Genomic DNA, 21,066 nt, shown 5'->3' on the forward strand with positions numbered 1-21,066 from the left:
CGTATGAAAATGCCACAAAGCCTCTTACGTGCTAATTAAAAATAAAATTAATGAAATTAAAAATAAAATACAGAATGTCCCAATAATCTTAACAGAAAAAACAATAAAATAATAAATAATATTAATATCATTGTGTAATTATAAAATACATTATATAATAGGTGTGATACTTTATATAATATATATTATATAAATATTACAGATGATATTATATATAATACAATGTAAAATTAAAGCAGTGTAAAAGGAAAAAACCCCACCAAGTTATGAGGCTCATGAATAAAACCCTTGACAGTTTCTTCACCTGGCACCCAGCCTGGAGATGGCGTGACAAGGAAATGCATGTTTACACTGTCCTGAGGTAGCTGGCTCTCCAGAAATGCTGAGGCGAGGTCAGGCCTTCCCAGAGGTTGCCTGCATCACCATCGTTCAGCGTCGTCCTTGTGCACCCAGAGGCTAGTTCCTCTCCAGAGAACCAGCTCTCACTTCCTAGCTGCTTTCGTAAAGAAGCCAGACTTTACTGATAAACTTGAAGCCTCTTCCATACCTCTCTGTGGCCATTTCCTCCCTTCTCCTTAGATGACCACAGCACACATTTGATGTTTATTATTCTCATAAATACTTATATTTTTGCTCCATGTTTGATATGTAGATGATGCTCAGGAAGTCATTAAACATTTGTTATATACAAGTCATGAGACTGCAGTTTCCTGATTACCATTATGTTTTTAAAATTAGATTTATTCATTTTATTTTATGTGTGAGTGTTTTGCCTGGATGTGTATATGTATCTATGTATGTATGTGTATATATGCACGTATATCTTTATATCTATCTGCCCAGCCTGTTAGCGTACAACGTTGTGAGATGAGGCTGCTGCTGCTCTATCTGCAGACCACACCCGACATCATAGATGTTCCCTAGCAAATGTTTATAAAATGAACACAGACCAGTGTGCTTCTCCAAGTTCGCCTGCATGCTCACGTTGATATTGGAGATCTCACATACCTAGTCAGTCTTAGAGCCAGTCTGTGTCAGTTACTGTGTGTGCGCTGGTTGGTTCTGTCAACTTGATCAGACCTAGACATGTCTCAAAAAGGGGAATCGTAAGTGGAGGAACGCCTTCATGAAGATAGACATGTAGACAAGTCTGTGGGGTATTATCCAGCCCAGTGTGGACAGAGCTATCCCTGGCCAAGTGACCCTGGGGTGCCAAGAATGCAGGATGAGCGAGCCAGTAAAGCAGCACTCCTTCCTGGCCTCTGCTGCAGTTCCTGCCTCGAGTTCCTGCCCTGGCTTGCCTCCATGATGGAGCACAGCCTGAGAGTGTAAGCTGAAGCAAACCCCTTTCCCCACAAGTTGCCTTTGGCCATAATGTTTCATTACAGCAGCAGAAACCCAAAGTACACACGGCGTCTTGAGGGTCTTGTCGGTACCAGTCATCCCAAACCCTAGTGAAAATCAACAGCTCTACATGGCTGGAGGTAGCTGAATGTGGTTTCACGTGTTAAGGGACTTTAACACACAGCTGTGGAGAGTTAGGGGAGTCTCACTCTAGCCATGCACTTGCAGCAGCAAAGCCACTGTGACCTCTCCACAGTCTTCCCTGGAGCAGCTCAGGTCCTATTGCCTCCTCAGCAGCCCCCTCCTCCCCTTCCTCCCTCTCTTCTGCCCTTCATCTTGTCCCTCTTTATTTCCCCCTTCTCTTTTTATAACCCGAGAGCACCATGATAGCCACCCTCCCAGATATCCTAGCATACATAACTTGAAATTAAGGGTACTCTCCCAAATAATGGCAGTGGCCATAGCAATACCCCAGCAGCAAAGCATCTACTGAGGCTGTGCTCTAACCCTGCTCAGCTTTATCCTCAACACATCCAGTGAGGAGCCACACATTTCCTTCTGATTTCAGGCCTCCTTACGGCTCCCAGTGGCTTTGAATTCACTGTTGACACAATTTGAAGAGTCCAGACCGGGTTTCTGATGAAATAATTGCTCGTCTGCTCCTTTTTCTCTCTCTCTCTCCTTTTTCTATGGGTAGATGTATGTGTTTGTGCATGTTCATGTGCATGTGATAGGGTGTGTTCCTGGTCCTGTGTGCGTGTGTGTGGCCAGAGGTCAACCTCAACATCAGCTGTCTCCAAGGATCCACATGTGTCTGCCTCTCCAGCCCTGAGCGTACAGACACACACAGCTGCACCTGGCTTTTTATGGCATGCAGGGGATCGAACAGATGTCTTCATGATTCTGTAGCAAGTGTTCTCCCAAGGGAGCTATCTCTTCAGCACCTGCTTCTCACTTTCCTTCTCCTAAATGATGTTTCCTGCTGTCCATTGGACATGAAGACCCCACGTTCTTAGGGCTGTGTATTCTGCTCAAGGCGTCGTGTCAGGAGATGATGTTATTTTAATGCATTCGTGGCCATGCTAAATTTAATTACATGTCTAAAATATAATCTGTCAGATTTCCTCATTATAGAACACATATTGTCTTTAACATTAATAAATATTTTAGGGTGGCCTTTGAAGACCATGTAAATATTCTGCTTAACATCCTTCACCTAATGGTCTTAGCTGTCATTGAGGACCTTTGCTTATGTCCATTGCTTTACTGATAGTTGGAAAAATATATTACATAATTTAACTATTTATCCTACATCTCTTAGCTGGCATTCTTCTTATTTTCCCTTCTCACACCTTTTTGGAACTATATTTGAAATATCAAAATGGATGCATAGATTTTTTTTTCAGAATAAATTTAATCCAAAATAAAGTACTTCTTTCCTGAATGTTTTAGTAGTTTCTCATATATTTAATATGGTGCTTTCTCATAGAATATCTCAAATCCAGCTCTCCTTATGAAATAACATCTTATTCAGTAGAGCGCAATGAAGTTCCCTTGGTACACTGGCCCTTTTCCCTTTTGTCAGTCTGGTTCACAATTATCGTGATAATTTATCATTTATTTTCCATTGGTGGTTTAAACACAAAATCAGATCCATTGCTGAGAATAAAAGCTAGGGGAAGAGGGAGTTTTTCCAGTCACATGCTTCCTTCCTCTTTGCTCACCTCCTGGCCGTTGCACTGAACGCTTTCTCTGTTTTATTTTTAGGACCGCCGATTCAATGATGAAATTGACAAGCTAACTGGCTACAAGACAAAATCACTCTTGTGCATGCCTATCCGGAACAGTGACAGTGAGATAATCGGTGTGGCCCAAGCGATAAATAAGATTCCGGAGGGTGCTCCATTTACAGAAGATGACGAAAAAGTAAGATTTCATGCCTTGCACAACTCGTCCTTTCCGTTTTGATCCCTGATTGCTGCTCTCAGCCTATTCACAGATCAAAGAGCTTTTCCTCTGCTGTACAGGATGTAATGGGAGGTTTTTGTTCGTTTGTTTTTAGCATTTCATGGAATGCGGTATAATTGAAAATAACCACTCCACCTTTTTTAAAGCCTGCTTTTCCTTACGAGCCCCAGTAGGAGTCTTGCTTTTGCCTGGTCTTTATTTTCCTGGCAAGCAAGCCTTTTAATTGAGAACAGCACCTTGAGCACACATGGCCCAAGGGACGGCAGAGAATATAGGAAGTTTACTGAGTTTTCAAAAACTCAGTCATATCATAACTATCACAGTTGTTTTCGTACTTCTTATATAAAAACCTCAATAAAATGGGCATTATTTAATTGTTATTGTAAATCTCTAGTGGGGGAGCGTAGTTTCTGTTTCTGAAGAACAGGTGACTTTGGTGGACGTCACATACTTTTCGCTCTGGAAAAGTACGTCCTTTACTAATAGTTTATTGCAAGCTGTGACAAGAGAGGCTCTTCGGGAACTGAGGCCTGCCTTCAGGGCCTTCGCCTTCACACTGAATAGAGTCTGGCTGAAGGGAAAGCAAATCTCATTCCAGTTCGTTTAAGTTTGGTGAAAACCTTCCTCATGTGCTATGTGGTTGAAAACCTTACAATTTAGCCTTCTGCTGAGGCCCTGCTATTTACCAGTGCTTGGTTGTTAAAATCACACGAGTGCAAATGTTCTGGTACAGAAGGCGAACATGAACTGCGGTTATAGGAAAACGGGAGGACTTCTAAATGAAGTGACTCCTCCACTGAGGTCATTTCTAGAGTGGAATTGAAAGAACTCAAATCCTTGGAAAAGTTTATAAACTCAGAGCACCGCAGCACCTCGGATGGCCTCTTACAAATTGTGTATATGAAGCACATGGGTTGGGATCATAGGAGGTAGGTGGGAAAATCCCATATATTTTGTGGCATCCAGGAGCTACCTGAGGTGAGAGGCACAATATGTTCTAATCTGACCATAGGGGAGAGAGGAGCTCCAAAGGGGCTTCTTGGAAGAGATAACATTTCATCCCCAAATCAAGGTTTCCATTGTCAGAACCAAAAGAGACAGAAACAGCGTCTGGAAACTGTTTTGCAACACATGATGGTGAATTTAGAGGCTCACAGCTGTCCAGTGTCAAAAGTGATGTTGGGGGCTCAGCCCTGAACCACCCTACACCACCACCCCTGCTAAGGCTCAGGGAACCTTGTGAAGAAGGGCAGGAGGAATGTAAGAGTTAGAGAATAAGGAGAAGATATAAAATTCGTTAGGCAGGACACAGCCACTGTAATGATGAACTCACAGCAAGCAGCTGCAGTTACACTTGGCCGGCATAAGGCTGGCCCTGTAAACATGGGTGGAGGAAGGTCTCATAAAGCCTACCCTTTACTGCTGAGCTCTTGGTTAGGTGGATTCTGAGAGAGGAAAAGCTGTTGTTTTCAGTTGTATTATCCACTGCTAAGCCCAGCAGGCTCCAACAGATAGCTCTAAATCCATGGTGACATAAACTCTAAGTCTGTGGTGACACAAATAGCCCTGGTTAAATTCAGTGAGTCAGAAAACAAAACAAATAGATATAAATACGAGAAAGCCATTTGTAGGGGAAATGGGGGAGTAGGTGGATAGGATGCACCTACATAGAAGAGAGCAAGAGGTGAGAGCAATCAGTGTGCATTATAAACCTTTACGAAATGGCCAAAATGTTAATTAATAATAAAACCCGTAAAAACGTAGCGTAGACCACCTTCGTCTGTATAACACATTTAATGGGATGTCTAGGTAAAACAATTTTTAGAAAGACTTTACTTTTTACTTACGTGTATGTTTGTGTGTTTGTGTGGGAGCATGTTCACGTGAGCCTAAGAGGATATTCATTGGATCTCCTGGAGCTGGAGTTGCAGGGGGGTTGTGAGCTGGTAAGGATGGATCCTGTGAGCCAAAGCAGGGACCTGTGCCAAAGCAGTATGAACTTGAAATGCTAAACCATATCTCCAGTTCCAACAAAGCAGTTATTTTGATCACTAATTTAAATACAGATGCCAAAATCTTGAGCTAGTGTGTCTCCTTTCACAGTTCAAGTGGGATTTGGGGCTTGTGCCTTTTAGAATGTGACAACTGCCCTCTGCTCTGACCTGCTCTCTTGGGGATCCCATGATACAAGCAGACCGTTCCTTTGACTCATTTGTGCTGTGTTTGCTTCATGGTCTCCTCCCAGAGGGTTTTTAGTTACAAGATAAGGCCCCATAAGCCTCAGTGGTTTAAGGCAAGGCTTGCTGCAGGCATTGTAATGCCTTTCTTGAATAGCATCAGTGTTCAGCTTTACTGAAAACTGGGCATAACCAGGTGGTGGTGGTGAGTGCCTTTAATCCCAGCACACAGGCGATTCTCTGAGTTCCAGGCCAGCCTGGTCTACAGAGTGAGTTCCAGGACATCCAGGGCTACCCAGAGGAACCCCGTCTAAAAAAAAAAAAAAAATTAAAATTAAAATAAATTTAAAAATTGCAGATGGGAGCCTAAGCATAGCTGTCCGCTGAGTGGCTCCACCCAGCACCTGATGGAAACAGAAGCAGAGGCCTCAGCCGAACATTGGGTGGAGCGCAGGGAGGCTTGTGGAAGAGTGGAAAGACAGATAGAAGGACCCAGTGGGGACAGGAGCTCCACAAGAAGACCAACACGGCCAACCAGCCAGGGCCCAGGGGGGCCTGTGGACTGAAGCACCAACCAAGGAGCTTGCATGGACTGGACATAGGTTCCTTACAAAGATGTAGCCGATGGGCAGCTCGGTCTTCGTATGGATTCTCTAGTAAGGGGAATAGGGCCTGAGTCTGACATGGACTCTGTTGCCTGCTTTTCGATCACTTTCCCCTGGCAGGGCTACCGCACCAGGCCTCAGGGGAAGAGGATGTGCTCAGTCCTGATGAGACTTGGTATACTCGGGTAGAGGGGGCTCCCCTTCTCTGAGGAGTAAAAGGGGGCAGGAGAAACAGGAAGGAAGGGTGGGGCTGGGAGGAGAGGAGGGAGGGGGCTATGAGCCCAGCTTGGCTGATGACCTTTGTAAAGCCACAGAATTTCCCTCAGTGACTTTACCTGTCAGACACAGTATCCCCCACTACGTAGCTCAAAAATTAAATAAGATCATAATAACAAATGCCCAGTAAAATGTAAGTTTCAGGGCCAGAATAATCTATAACTTTTACTTCTAATATTTTCCATGAGAGTTTAATTTTTTTCTTTTGTATTGGTCACTTATTCTCAGAAAGATTATCTCTTATAGTGGATCCTATTTTCTTGTTCAAAAAGTTATGATTATTTTCTTCTACAATTGTTTCATGTGCCCATAGTATCTTTTTTCTTCCAGTATATTAAATATATATATATATATAATATTTTCACTGCTTGGGAGTTTTGGCAGTTAGGCCGGGTAGATTGTATTCACCCAGGTGACACAGTTATAAAACATTTTATGGCTGTAATTTCTAGCCTGTGTTGGTTTCTTCTTGCAAGGATTCTAGTGTTGTGTATGGTGAGGAAAATAATAGAAACTAAATTCTAGAAATGTTTGGTGGAAAAGGATACAATCAGCTGCCTCTTCCAATGAGGAATGGCAAAGTGGTTTTACAGCTTCCTGTGTGAAATTTACAGTGATATTTGTATTAAAATCACTTCCTCTATGTGGAAAGGAGATTCCATGAAAGGGCACTGGGAAACTAGAAAGACCTCCCAGTACACTGACAGCACAGTCTGAAGCTCAGGCAAGTCTCAGTGAAAAATTACCTCTGTGTAACTCAGTTGTTCTCAACCTATGGATCACAACCACCACTGGATGGGTATCAGATTACAATTTGTAAGAATAGCAAAATTACAGTTATAAAGTAGCAAAAGGATAATTTTATGGTTGGGGGTCGCTACAACATGAACTGCACTAAAGGACTGCAGCTTTATGAAGGTTGAGAACCACTGGTGTGATTTGTTTCTAAGTTTCTATTCATTGGAAGGAGGCGACAGGAAGAACATTCAGCCAGAGGGACCAGAAGCTCAGCTCTTCCTCCAGCCACCTCCCCTTTAGCTGTGTATTCTGTGATCAGTATGAAATGCATATTCTGTAAGGTACAATGAGAGATCCCACATGCAGACGGGAAAAGATCAGACCACTCATGATGACGTAAGCTGGACCCACCCTCACCAGTGCACACCCTTATCATAATCTCAGCAGCAATGAACGCAGAGCAGTGGAGCTGTGCTCACTGACTAGCGCACCTTTCCTCATCCAGGCTTCTGCCAACGCAGGGCCAGTAAGAAAACACTCCCTGAGCTATTACCCGAGGTCAAGGGGTTTTGCATTATCTGTCCTTCAGTATCCTCATACCAAAACCTCAGATCAAAGCATATTTAAGTCTCCCCCTCTTTTCACCATAGAATATGCTGTTCCTGGCCCCTGGAGCCTGTCAAACGCAAGTGGCGGCGGCTGACTTCTTCAAAGCACGATTTCATTAGGTTGCCCGTTTGTTTTCATTAAACAAAGGTTTTTATTAATGCCCTCTATATGCCAGGTACTCTTCTGGCACTGGGGTTTTATTATGAGTTCCTGATTTTACTATATCACTATTAATTTATATATTGTTTTTATTTCCTTCTTTAAGATTATCCTTATATTAGTTTGTATTCTACTTCTTGTTTTTGAGAGAAAGTCTCACTATGTAGCCTTACTTGCCTGGAAGTTGCTATATCGACCAGGCTGGTCTCAAGCTTGTGGTGAGCCCACCGAGACTGCGTCCTGAATGCTGAGCTTACACATGTGCCACCATGAACAGCCTTACATTCTCTCTATGTAAAATGTAAACGGAAATTGGATTCTTCCCTATCTGTCTACATGTGAATATATTCTGTATTTTCCATTTGGGGTGATTAAAAAGCTTTCTGATTTTCTTTTTCTATATAACCTTGTTTCTCTGTCCTTTACTGTGGACTGCTTGCAGCTGTTAACTAATTCAGTCTGGGTCACGGTACACTTGCCGCATGTGTACATCATTTGTACGTATTGACGTCTTAAAGTGCCCTTCAAGTTCCAGCTTTTGAAGACTGTAACTTGCATGTGAGTGAGCGAGCTGAGTGGCGTCTTGAACACATCACCTTTTGCTTTCTTCTTATTTCCTTGGGGTACATGCCAAAGATTGAAATTTGCTGAGTCAAAAGGCAAGCCAAGTCTTTGTCAGAAGCTTTCAAAATCTCTGAACTTGTTTAGAATGACGGGAGTGTTGGACAAGACCATTCTCCATGCTCTGCTGACTCAGCTCAATTCGCATTTAAAAATCTAAGGTCAGTTTCCCTTGATCTTCCAGGCAGGTTTCAGACAACCTCCTTCCACATTCAAAGGAGCACAAGGTCCCACAGCGGCAGGCTGGACAGATGACTCAGATGTTAGGAGTGAGGACTGCTCTTGCAGAGGATCCGAGTTCAGTTCCTAGCATCTACATGGTGGCTCACAACCACCTGTGACTCCGGCTCCAGGGAATCTGACGCCCTCTTCTGGCCTCCATGGATACTGCCCTCATGGGCAGAAACCCACACACAGACACACATGTTTAAAAATTAAAATCTTAAAAAAACAAAACCAAAACAAGCAAACAAGCACAAGCCTTTTAAAGTCCAGATGCACCTGTAATTTCTGGGTTGCCCACTGGTAAGGAGACAAGGAAACAAAAGGAAGGTTTGTGCATACCTGAGTACCTGAGAGAGATTCTGGAGTCAGAATGCCTCCAAGACAGCTCAAGCATTTTCTCCTTAGCTGAGTGAGCTTGGACAAGCCTGCTGGACCTTCTGAGCCTCAAAGCCTTCCTCAAAGAGTTGCTGTGAGGAGTGAAGCAGTTAACAAACAGTAAGAGTTTAGGGTAACCCCTATCAGTGGGCAAGATGCAGCTGCTTTATCATCAGCCATGTAAATGTATTGTGTAATTAGCATTACATTATTTTTGTCCTCTCATCTTACAATTCCATTTTTTTTAGATTGCAAAATATATGTAGCATAATTTTAAAACACTTTGAGGTATGAAAACTAACAAATACTTCAAGATACAGAAAAGATTAAATGTATGATATTCATCTAGGGATATTTATGCAGATAATGTCATGGTGAATAGGAATTTATCTTGTTTCTTCAAAGTTCTGTGGTTGTGGACAAAGGCTCGGTGGCTATGTGGTGTCGTGCAGTAATTATTGGGGGGAGCTTGGAAAGGTCATTGGTTCCTTCTCTGGTGCTTGTCTTCATCTGGTACAGGCAGGCAGTCACCCAGCCCTGTCCTAAAGCTTTCATTTCAGTGGCTTTAATGCCACCATGCTCTTTAAAAGTCTTGGATAATTAGCCAGAATTTAATTGGCAGCAGGGAGAGTTTTGCACGAATTCCAGTCTCCCATGTGCATTTATTAATCATTTCAGCCACACACCGGCAAATTACTAGTCTGGTAATTCATGCTGGAGGTGCTCACAAAGGAAGGCCACGGAGAAGGGATGACTGGAATTTTCTGGTTCACTGCCTGGGTTCTAAGCGAATGTTCCTATTTCCGGGGATGTGCCTAAGCTAGGTGATTTAGGTTGTATGATTAGAGTCCTTACATCCAGTTAACTTAGCCCTTTGTTATTCAAAGGGAGTAAAGGGAGATGTTACTTTTGCAGAATGTAATTATGAGTAGGATAGAAGCAACCCTGGTGATCTATTAAGACTTTCAGGCTCGCTGGCATGACTACTGGGAAATGGCAGTGAGCGTGGGCTCTTACCCACCCTCCCAGGCTGTGCACACTTTGCTAGCAAAGATGTTGTCTCTTCTCATGTTCCATAAAGCAGACCATGTCCATTGCAGTTGCCTTTTGGTGGTGAATGTGTGTAACAGTCATGGCCCGAAGGTCTGCTTTGGTTGGTGTTGTGGAGTTTCTTAGCCTGTGGTTAACTGCTTCCAGCCTCCAATCCAGAACGTCCGGCTCTGCCCGTATGCTGATTGTACTGCCATCCTTTGGAGCTGGGATGCTGCTAGCAGAGCTCAGCTGCCGGGGATTGGTCATGTTCCAGCACTTGTTCCTGGCAGTGCTGCGCTGCCAACTGGCATTGAGGAGGGTGCCGGGATGGCACTAATGAGTCTCTGCGGAGTTCAGGTTTGCCACGAGACATTAGCACGAGACTCACAGCAGATAACAGGGAGGAACTCATAGGCCCTGGGCCTTCCACTTCAAAGCATTTTCTGCTCGGGAGGATGGTATGTAGCAGCTGGGAGGTATCAAAGGTACAAAAAAGACGTCAGGTTCATTGTGTTGAGGATGATGTTGGATTCATTATACTGAAGAAGAGACAGGTTGGTGATCTCAGAAAGGTGCATACAATTTGAGAAGGCTACTAATATAGAGTTTGGCTACCATATAATTGATTTCTTTTTAATTTGAATATTTTAGACATGGCTGCAAGCTGCAGTTCTACCATTATGGCCAACTCCCAAACAACTAGTCAATTCAATAAAACAACTTACTGACACCAAAGATAGATGGATTTTTTTCCCCATTGTCTGAATGGGTTCTGAAAAAGATGCTAAGTAAGAGACCCATTAAGACACCAAGTTTTCCAAACGCTTTGAACTACAGTGATGGCTCTCACCCTCCTTAAGGCTGTGACCCTTGAATACAGTTCCTCATGTTGTGGTGACCCCCAACCCTAAAATTATTTTCATTGCTACTTACTAACTGCAATTTCACTACTGTGAAATTATTTGTGTTTTCCTGTGGTCTTAGGCAACCTTTTTGAAAGGGTCATTCAACTCCCAACGGGGTCCTCACCCACAGACTGAGAACCGCAGATGTCAGGGCCACACTGTAGTAACAGGAGCACTTACTGTTTCCTGCTAACACCTCATTGCGTTTAAGGTGCTTAAACCCCAGAGGATCAAGGCATGAACTGATTGTAAGAAAAGCCCCCCTGCATACAAAGCCGTTATTTGCATTTTTTTTTGGCTACACCTAGGCTAAGCTTTTTGAACATGTTGCCATAAAATTATGATTAAATATTAGTGTTCAGCAAAAGAGGGCTCAAGCGTCTCTGCAGATGGCTTGTTCTTTCAACTTGTGTTTAATCAATAAGATCTTAGTCTGGGGGGAAATTTGGATCAAAGCCTATAACTTGTTAATATTTTATCTACATCTAACCCATGATTGAATCACGACACCGTTTGCCTTTTAGTGGTGATTGCCCAGGATCCAAACAGTCACTGTGAGAGCACCAGTGGCCAGTTCATCCATAGCCCATGTGTTCACTGGAAGGTATTTGACCAAGAGTTTCAGAAATAACCAAGTTTTCCAAACACATTGCTGTCGGAACTCAGGGTGAACTTTGGACACTATGATTTGACAATGGATGGCATCTATACAGTGTAGGCTGTATTCTGGGGGCTTGGCATATGGGTTGATTGACAGTCTTTCGGAGAACAATCTGACATCCTCCGAGGGTGTATCTGGAACCCACGGAAGGACAAAACCAGCTCTGTAAAGTTCTGACCTTCACATGCAAGCTGTGGCATGCATACACCTACAATCACTCACACACACACACACACACACACACGATGATAGTAAGTAAAATATAGAAAACTGTAATAAATCATGACTGACTTCAATGCAATCTGTTTCCTTTCCCTTTATCTCAGGATAAAATTTGTCTCTCTAGGCAGTCTTATGTGCCAAACTTGCTTTATATTTGTTTTGTTTTCTGTTTTTGTTTGTTTCTGAGACAGGGTTTCTCTGTGTAGCCGTGGCTGTCCTGGAACTCACTCTGTAGACCATGCTGGCCTAAAAACTCAGAGGTCTATCTGCCTCTGCCTCCCGAGTTCTGGGTTAAAAGGCATGAGCCACCACCACCTGGCACTTGTTTGTTTGTTTTTTATAGTTTATTTTATTTTTCTTTGTGTGCATGGTTTGTGTCTTTGTGTTTGTATTTGTGTGTGTGTGTGCGCGCGCGCTCGCGTGCGTGTGTGCGTGCGTGCTCCAGTGCGCGCATGCACGTGTGCATGTGCCCTTAAAGGTTAGAAAATGGCATTCAGTTTTCTGGAGCTGGAGGTGCATAGTCCGAAGCCTCCCCGTGTGGGTGCTGGGAACCGAACTCCACCCCTCTGCAAGCGTGGTAAGTGCTCCTATCCCTCCAGCACCCAAGCTTGCTTGATTGCTGTGCCCATCCCAAGCATCCTGGGTTGTTTTCCCGACTATCAAGTTCTAATCACAACATTAGCCGTGCTTGCTCAAGTGGAGGAGATTAGGAGTCTGCTTGACCCAGACCTGACATGGCTGGACTAAACAGACAAGATTATGGTGGATCTGGAAGGGAAGGCTTAGGGCGAGGCAGAGGTAGGCCATCTCATACCAAGGGACTAATAAATCCACAGCTTTTAATGGCTGCTAGGACATGAAATAGGTAAGTCCTGTCTTAAGCATGTCAAAACAACAGATGACTGTCTTATAAACATGGCCTTGCACAGGACTTAGACAAGAGCGTTTTACACTTGCAGATTAGAAATAAGTAAACACTCGTTGGCAGGAAAAACGTTGTTAGGGAACCAGAGCAGGTGTCGTGGATCCTTAGTTCCCGGAGAATTCAAACTGAGGCAGGCAACTGTAGCTGCATAAATAGCCTAGTGCTATTGTTTGAATAAACACAATGTTGTTTCATGCTCAATTTCTTGAATTCCTCCCCCTCCTTCTCCTCCTCCTCTTCCTTCTTCTCCTCCTCCTCCTCCTTCCTCTTCTTCTAGACAGCATCTTACCATGTAGCTCAAGCTGACCTGGAACTTTTTGTGCAGCCAGGACTGGCCTTACATTCCAGGCAATCCTGCTTCAGCCTCCTGGGTGGTGGGATAACAAGCATGCATTACTCCACCTGGCTACTCTTATCCAGCCTCCTCCTCCTTTTCCTCCTCTTTCCTCCCAGGAGACAGAACCTCACTCTGTAATTCCAGTCTGGCCTGCAATGAATTTTGGAAAACTCTCTCTCTATATATTTTTTTTACCGTAAGTGGAATTGGGTGGAAATCAAGTACACTTAGCTTTCTTTGACTTGCATATCTATTTCTTTTCAATGTTTTCCTTTTATGATAAGGTCATTTTCTAACTGTAAAATCATATTAATTTATTGTAGAAAGTTTGAAAAGTACAAAAAAGCAAAATTTATATCACCCATAAACCTCTTTCAGAAATATATTCAGAAAATATATTGCTTTTGTTCTTGATGTTCCCTGTGCTTATTTATTACTACCTATAAAATATCCCCAAATTTATAGTGTGTAGTATATAGACTATTTTATCATATTTTAAGCAATTTTTCAAACATCTGATTTGAAAGGCTAAATCAGTTTCTACTGCGTAATTATCTAAGTTTGTTTAATCATTTTGTCTCTTAACATTTAGATTGTTTTCAAAATCATATTATAAAGTTACTATTAACCCCTTAACTAATAAGTGAACTTTGGCAGTCACCTCAGGGTGCTTTTCTGTTGGACTAATAAAGTGATGTGTCATAGGTCAGAGACAACCAATTCCTGCAATTCAGTGTGATTCAAACTCTTAGGATGACTGGGTGAAGAGGTTTAAAAGAAGTTTTTAAAATGTCTTTATTGAGATACAATGCACATACATTTAACTCACCCACCTACAATTGAATTAGCACATTTGCAGTTGAATGAGCCATTAGCACATTGGCATACTATGCAACTATTAACACAGTTTCAAGGCATTTCACCCCCACACCCTGTAGCCATTAGCAAGTCACTTCTCACTTTCTCCTAGTCTAGGCTGGCCTTGAACTCCTGTGCAGCTGAGGTGAGTTGAACTCCAGCTTTTCCTGCCTCACCTCCCACATCAGGGTTACAGGCGTGCCCCACCATGCCTGGCTCATGTCCTTGGTTACTAATTTCATTTTATTTTCCCTCCTTTGATTTGTTCTGTATGTGCACGAATTATACAAGGAATTCATCAGCCGTTGCTCAGGAAACAAGCCAGCCACGGTGCACACCGACGTAAGCTAATTTGGTCACATGCAACCTCTCGATTATTCGGGCTAGCGACGAGGCGCCGCAAAACGTCTGCCAAGAAATTTGAATTAGGAGGGAGTGGACTGTTTTCCTTTGTGCTGGATGTTTTATTTTAGTGGAAACAGATCTCAGATGGGATTCTGCTACAGATAAAGACACTTAAACAAAAACCTGCTTTCAAGTTGGGTCAAATAGTTTATCAGCTCTTCACAAATTCCTGTGTGTAGGCGATCTAAGCCTCTCTTGCTGCTCTCTTGCTGCATTTCAGAGGCGACCCTGGTTCTGGGTGTGGCCTCGGGCAGATGTGCTCTTTAGCCCTGTGCCAGGGTTAGGCAACCTCAGGGTCCATGCCTAAGGTTGCAAGCTTGGAACTTGTTTCAGCTTGACAACTTTTAGTGTGGGAGGAGATGCTCTAGCATATTCTAAGTGACACAGGATCTTGAATGTCACTGGTGGTGGTTGTCAGAGGAGTTACTACCTGTCTTAGCTAGGGTTTCCAATGCCGTGAAGAGACACCGTGACCTCGGCAATTCTTAGAGGGAAAACATTGAATTGGGTCTGGCTTACAGTTTCAGGGGTTTATTTCCCCCCTTCCCCCACCCCCGGCCATCACGGTGGAAGGCATGGCAACATGCAGGCAGACATGGCACTGGAGAAGTAGCTGACAGCTCTCTATCTCCCTCCCCTCGCAGCCAAAGGAGGCTAGGACACACTTTCTCCAACAAGGCCACACCTCCTCCAATAAGGCCACACCTCCTAACAGTGCCACTCCCCATGGTTCTATAGGAATCATTACTTTTGCCAGCAACAAAGCCTCATTCTTTTGAACGCAGAGACCTCTGGGCCACTATCATGGCCACATTGGGGAGAATGTCTTTCTCAAGACCTCTGGCATATAAATTTGTTTATGAACACAAAATTTTAAACTTTTATTATTGTATGTGTATGGGCGTTTTGCCTGCACATACAGGCTCTGTGCCTGTAGAAGCCAAAAGAGTGGGTCAGATCCCCTGGAACTGGCGTTACAGTTGTCCATGCGAGTGCTGGGATTTGAGCCTGGCTCCTGTGGAAGAGCAGTCAGCACTCTTAACCACTGAGCCATCTCTCCCTTCCTCCTAGAGCATCCACTGTTGCTAGGGCAACTATCTGCTCCCTGATAACACACGAATCCCAGGTCCCTGAACTCATAAACACAACGCTGCACATTTTCCTTGCCAAGGACTGAATGAAAATTGTAAGCATCGCCAGCAACAAACAGTATTCCGCCGTGTTTGTTTTTCTTCTTAAGCGAGAAAATAATGGAAAGGATTATAAAGTGTCTCTTCTGTGATTGGTCTCTGCGCACACCACCCCGTTTGTCTTTACAGCAGGCCCGGGCGTGCACACTTCCACCCTCACTGGATGAATGTGGTTGGGTTTGAGTGCGCAGAGGGTCACCTCCCCTATGTCGCAGATCCAGGACAAGTGTCACCTGCCTGCCACCCGCCTGTCTTTACATGGGACATGGTGACAGTGCATGTTCATTGGTTTCCTGCTGTCTCAGCTTCAGGGAAACACAGAGCTTTCTCTGCACTCGATACACAGGTGTAAGTAGGTAACTGAAATGGGAGCATGTACATGCTTAATAATTAGGAGGCAGAGAGTGTGTGACTAAGGAACATATCATTTCTAAATGGTTTTGGTGTCAGCTCAGCCTTTCAAGAACACCTGTGACTGAGTGTGAGCCTTATGTGTGCAAGAAAAATGGGAAAGGTTGGGACCAGGAAACGGCTCAGTCACTGCGGGGTCTGCTGTGCAAGCATGAGGTCCCTGAGCTCAGGTTCCCAGACCTCAACCAAAAGTCAGAGCTGGGAAGGGCGCTGGCATGGAGACAGGTTCATCTGCCCAGTCAAACGGATACACTCCAGGTTGGGTAAGGAACCCTGCCCCTAAAAACAAGGTGGAGAACTGTCAACAAAGACACCCAATGCTAACCCACACAAACACACTCGCCCACACATACCCATGCAAATACTTTCTTAACACGCACATACACAAGGGCACACACGCATGCAGGCATGCAGGCATGTGCACAGGCGTGCATACACACACACACGATAGATTCCTATTATATCTTAATATATATCATTAAGATATAATGACTCCATGCATATATAGCCATGTGGCATACATATAAAAGCTATGTAACTTTTATTATTATTTTGTTCCATTTCTTGTGTTTACTGACAAAAACATTTTAATGAATGTGCTCCCCTGACCCCCAACCCATCTCTAGTTTTTTTTTCTGTAAAAAAAAAAAAATTCTACTTAAAAATTAGAATTTGCATCGTGCTTGTTGTGGCTGGCAGAAGAGGGAGGTGTCCTGTGTAAATCACCCTGTGGCCAATTGGGGGTTTCCCCTCCCTATGCTTAGTCAGATTAGGGACTGTGCCGTTTAAATGAAGCCATGTTATATATCTTATTGGAGAACTTAAAATGGAATATAAGCTAAATTTATGACATCGCTGTAATTTCTATTTCTAATAATCTATTCATTCAAAATACATAGTTAGGTATTTTCCCTTTTCCTCTTTTTGGTATTTGAGGTAGAAATGTAGCCATCGCTTTTTATCATTTTCAATTATTTCTTTTTATGCCTCTGTGATCTGCCCTGGGTAATAACCTGGCTAGATATGATTGTAAGGCTACTTTATGGGCAGAGTCTGATCTGCTTGTCAATCAACAAAGGAGCATTTTTCTCTCCTCAGATTGGGCACACTCCCTTAAGAAATGAGGAAAATGCCAGCACCCTATCTACCAGAGCAGGACTGAGGTTCCCCATGGGAGGCCCAAGCTGGAGCGGGAGCGTGCTAGGAGAGGGTGAAAGTAATGAACAGCTTTGAAAAATGAGGTTATGTGAGTTAGTGCTGCCCAGAGACGCTTTAAGGTCTATTCCACATAGTCCCTGAAAGGGGGCTTACATAAAACTGGAAGGCAGTAATGAAATTCTCCTGCTGGAGACAGTTTGAAATGATGCCCTGTGAGAATGAACTGATTATCGGCTGGCTGGACCTTGACTTCATTCATCTGTAAGGCGTATGTGGTGTGTTGGAAGGACTTTGTCTAGACAATACAGGAAGTAACTGTGGGAACTCGATGCCTTCCTGTTTAGGACTGCCCAGTGGTTGCGAGTGCAAAACCCAGCTCCATTGCTAGTGTTTTATAACTTGAGTTATTTTGTTTTCAAAGACTCTCCTCCTCCTTCCTCTCATTCCTCCTATCATCATCATCATTACAGTCAGCAGCAGCACCACCATCACCACCACCATCATCACCACCATCACCACCACCATCACCACCACCATCACCACCACCAGCAGCAGCATCACCACAATCATCATCACTACCATCACCACCACCATCACCACCACCATCACCACCACCATCACCACCACCAGCAGCAGCATCACCACAATCATCATCTTTACAATCATCATCACCACCATCATCATCACCATCACCATCAGGTTACAAAGCTTTTTATACTGAGAGCAGGAGGCCCAAGTTTGGATCGCCAGCCTTCAGGTAGAGGCTTGGCATAACAGTATGCATCTAGCCCCAGGGCTTGGGGTTGGGGGCGGGGCAAGCAGATCTAGGGCTTCACTGGCCAGCCAAAACAGTGAGCTTTAGGTTCTGTGAGAAACACTTTCCACACAAAGTAAGTGGAAGACATCTGATGTAGACCACTGGCCTTCATATAAGTGTAGATGAAAGCACCTTCACATCTGCGCGCGCGCACACGCACACACACGCACGCGCGCACACACACACACACATAGTCTCCACTTAGCATCTGGCATGACGCACCTGAACTTTCTGGAAGAGTCCATGCTCTTCCTTGGGCAACATTTCTTCTTTGGCTCGAGAATGCCCACGGCTTTCAGCTTTGGTCCTGGCGAGGTGGCGCAGTGCCATGCAGGCTTTCACAGTTTGGATCTTTGAGGAGCCATCTGTCTGGAGACAACAAACGACAGACTCTCAGTCTACAGCACGGATTTCTTCAGTAAAACACAAGCACTCCTTACTTTCTTCCTCCCTTGTCTTCAAGCTGTTGCCAAGGGCAGGTTGCACACAGATTGCTGGGCCAAGCAAGGGTTATTCTTTGCCTGGCCATGCACAGATCAGTAAGTCACCGACCAGCATATTACTGTTCTGTTTGTGCTGGAAATACAAGGTCACAACCACCCTTTGGAAGAAGGTTATTCCTAGAAAAAAAAAAATCTTTGGACACATACCCTTATGACCTTCATGCATATTTAAGCTGTTAAGACTTTTCTGAGTTTATCTGCCTTTCACTTCTCCACTTCTTCTTTGCTCCTTGTACTTCATGACATACATCATGAACCTGGATCTGAGCTGAGATCAAGCCCCGAGTCTGTGTGCCTGTCTAGTCTTTTTGTTAGCAGTGGATTGGGTGTCCTCACCATCTAGAAAGAGGAAAAATAAAGCAGAGAGCACCACTACGTTCATGGTAGAGATGCTGTAACCTGACATTCTAGAGCATGCAGCCGATCAATCCTTAGGAAATTGTGATTATACTGGAAGACTGTAACAATGAAGTCGTTCTTGCACAATGCGCACTGAGCTTGTTAGAGAGATGACAACTGAATGAGAGTCTTATTTTCTAAAACCTCATGAGAAATTGCTGAGAATTATCTCCTCTGAGTGAAAAATCATAAAAAGAGAACAGACATGAAATTATTTTGTTGAAACTAAACCATTTAGGACCAAAGAGGAGATTTAGATTCTTGAGACTTTTTGCTACAGGCTGCACAGTTAGAAAACTACAGACCTAGCTGGGGTGGTGGCAGCACACACCTTTAATCCCAGCACTCAGGAAGCAGAGGCAGGCAGACTTTTGTGAGTTCAAGACCAACCTGGTCTACAAAGTGAGCTCCAAGGCAGCAAGGCGACACAGAGAAACCCTTTCTTGGAAAAAAAGGAAAAGGAAGGAAGGGAGGAGAAAAGGAAGGAAAGAAAGATGAAAGGAAGGAAGGTAAGGAAGAAAGGAAGGGAAGAAGGAAGGAAGGAAGGAAGGAAGGAAGGAAGGAAGGAAGGAAGAAAACGACAGAGCTGAAAGCAGGTTGTCTCTGAACTCCATCATCACAGGGCCTTCCTCCTGTTCCTCCTGACAACAATGTGGGCGATGCCCAAGGCAGAGAGCTAGAAGACAGAGTTGAACGCACAGAGCCCCGCAGTGCTTGGAAAGCAAAGCCACGGGGCAGCCAGCTTCTGCGGGGAAGCCTGGCTGAGGGGCCTCCCTGGAAACAACAGGTCAGTGCGGCCGTCCTGGCTGCTTCCCGGTTTGTTTAGGGGACAGAAAACTTTCCTCTTGCCAAGGGACCAACAGCTGTGGGATAAATGATAGTAGGCATATTGATAGGAGGAGGGGCATACGCGTACATGTGTAGGACGGTCCTACAGCAAGTGTGGAAGAAGATGTGTACCACACGGTGAGGAAGTGAACATGAAATCAAGTCATGAAAACAGGACAAGAATCCCTGAAATCTCGAGGGTGTGCATCCTCTGTCTAGCATTTTGATCTGATTTCAGCAAGACTGAGATCATCATACAGCAGGACAAATCTATTGTACTTGAGTGAAGGACAGAGAGGAGAGCTTTAGTTTAGGATTCAGGAAACCCCTCCAGCACGTTCAGAATAGCTGGACGGACAGCACTCGGGGAGGAGTGCAGGCGGGAGGCTTCCCCGAGCTCCTCCTGTTCTCCATGGAGCTGAGCGGAGGCATAAATGGAACTCTAGGCTTGGAAACGGTCAGAAGCTGTTTGCTTATTGAAATCATTTTCAGAAACTGCAATTAGTTTTGCAGATGAAGTGATAATCATACATTCATTTTATCCCTCCAGAATTATTCTGATTTGCTGAAGTATTTCATATAATAAATATAAGAAAGAAATGAAGAAAGAAAGAAAGAAAGAAAGAAAGAAAGAAAGAAAGAAAGAAAGAAAGGAAGAAAGGCCTTCCTGTCCTCGTGTAAAGCTCTAAACCCTCTCCTGAGTACTACTCAGGAAGCCTGGAGAGACTTTCCACAGATTTTTGTATGAACTCAATATGTACATCTTCATGCCCTGGCATAAAACATATTTTACATGCTTTTCAAACTATTCTTATCAGGAACTTGTAAGACAGAAGGTCGTTTGCTTGTTTTTCCTTCCTTTCTAGTTGGAGAAAGTAGGTCACTGGGGCATACCCATGAAAGATATGTTTTGTCTCCTAATGTGTTTCTCTCTCTCTGTCTCCCTGCCTCCTTCCCTTCCTTCCTCTCTCTCTTTCCCTCCCTCTCTCTTCTCTTTTGTGGTCCTCTGAATCCTTAGCATCCTTAGAGCTTTCATATACTAACGAAATTATCTACCACTGAATACATCCATAACTCTACTGCTATACATTTTGAAAGTAAAAACTAAATCTATCAATCCTATATTAAAAAGGCAAAAAAAAAAAAATGAATGCAATCTCTTGACATTAAAGGAGAAATCACGGAGTCTGAGATGCTGACAAATTCAAGATACAAATATGTTCTAATCCAAAAATCAGTGATCCGAGTGAAGTGATTCATGCTTCCTTCTGAGAAGGGTGCCTTATTGCGAGTCACATGACTAGCTTTGCTCCACTGT

The 21,066-nt window shown here is 43.8% G+C and overlaps 1 protein-coding gene across 1 annotated transcript in view; it reads left to right on the plus strand.

Annotated features, from left to right (window-relative positions):
- Positions 1-21,066, plus strand: part of Pde11a (phosphodiesterase 11A) — a 287,680-nt gene that overhangs the window by 40,994 nt on the left and 225,620 nt on the right. The window contains exon 2 of the mRNA XM_055600598.1: positions 3,112-3,270. Within this exon, the coding sequence (XP_055456573.1) occupies positions 3,112-3,270 (159 nt within the window). The remainder of the gene's footprint in view (positions 1-3,111; positions 3,271-21,066) is intronic.

Source organism: Psammomys obesus, unplaced genomic scaffold (assembly GCF_907164565.1).
Source record: "Psammomys obesus unplaced genomic scaffold, mPsaObe1.curated_primary_1811, whole genome shotgun sequence".
Lineage (NCBI taxonomy): Eukaryota > Metazoa > Chordata > Mammalia > Rodentia > Muridae > Psammomys > Psammomys obesus.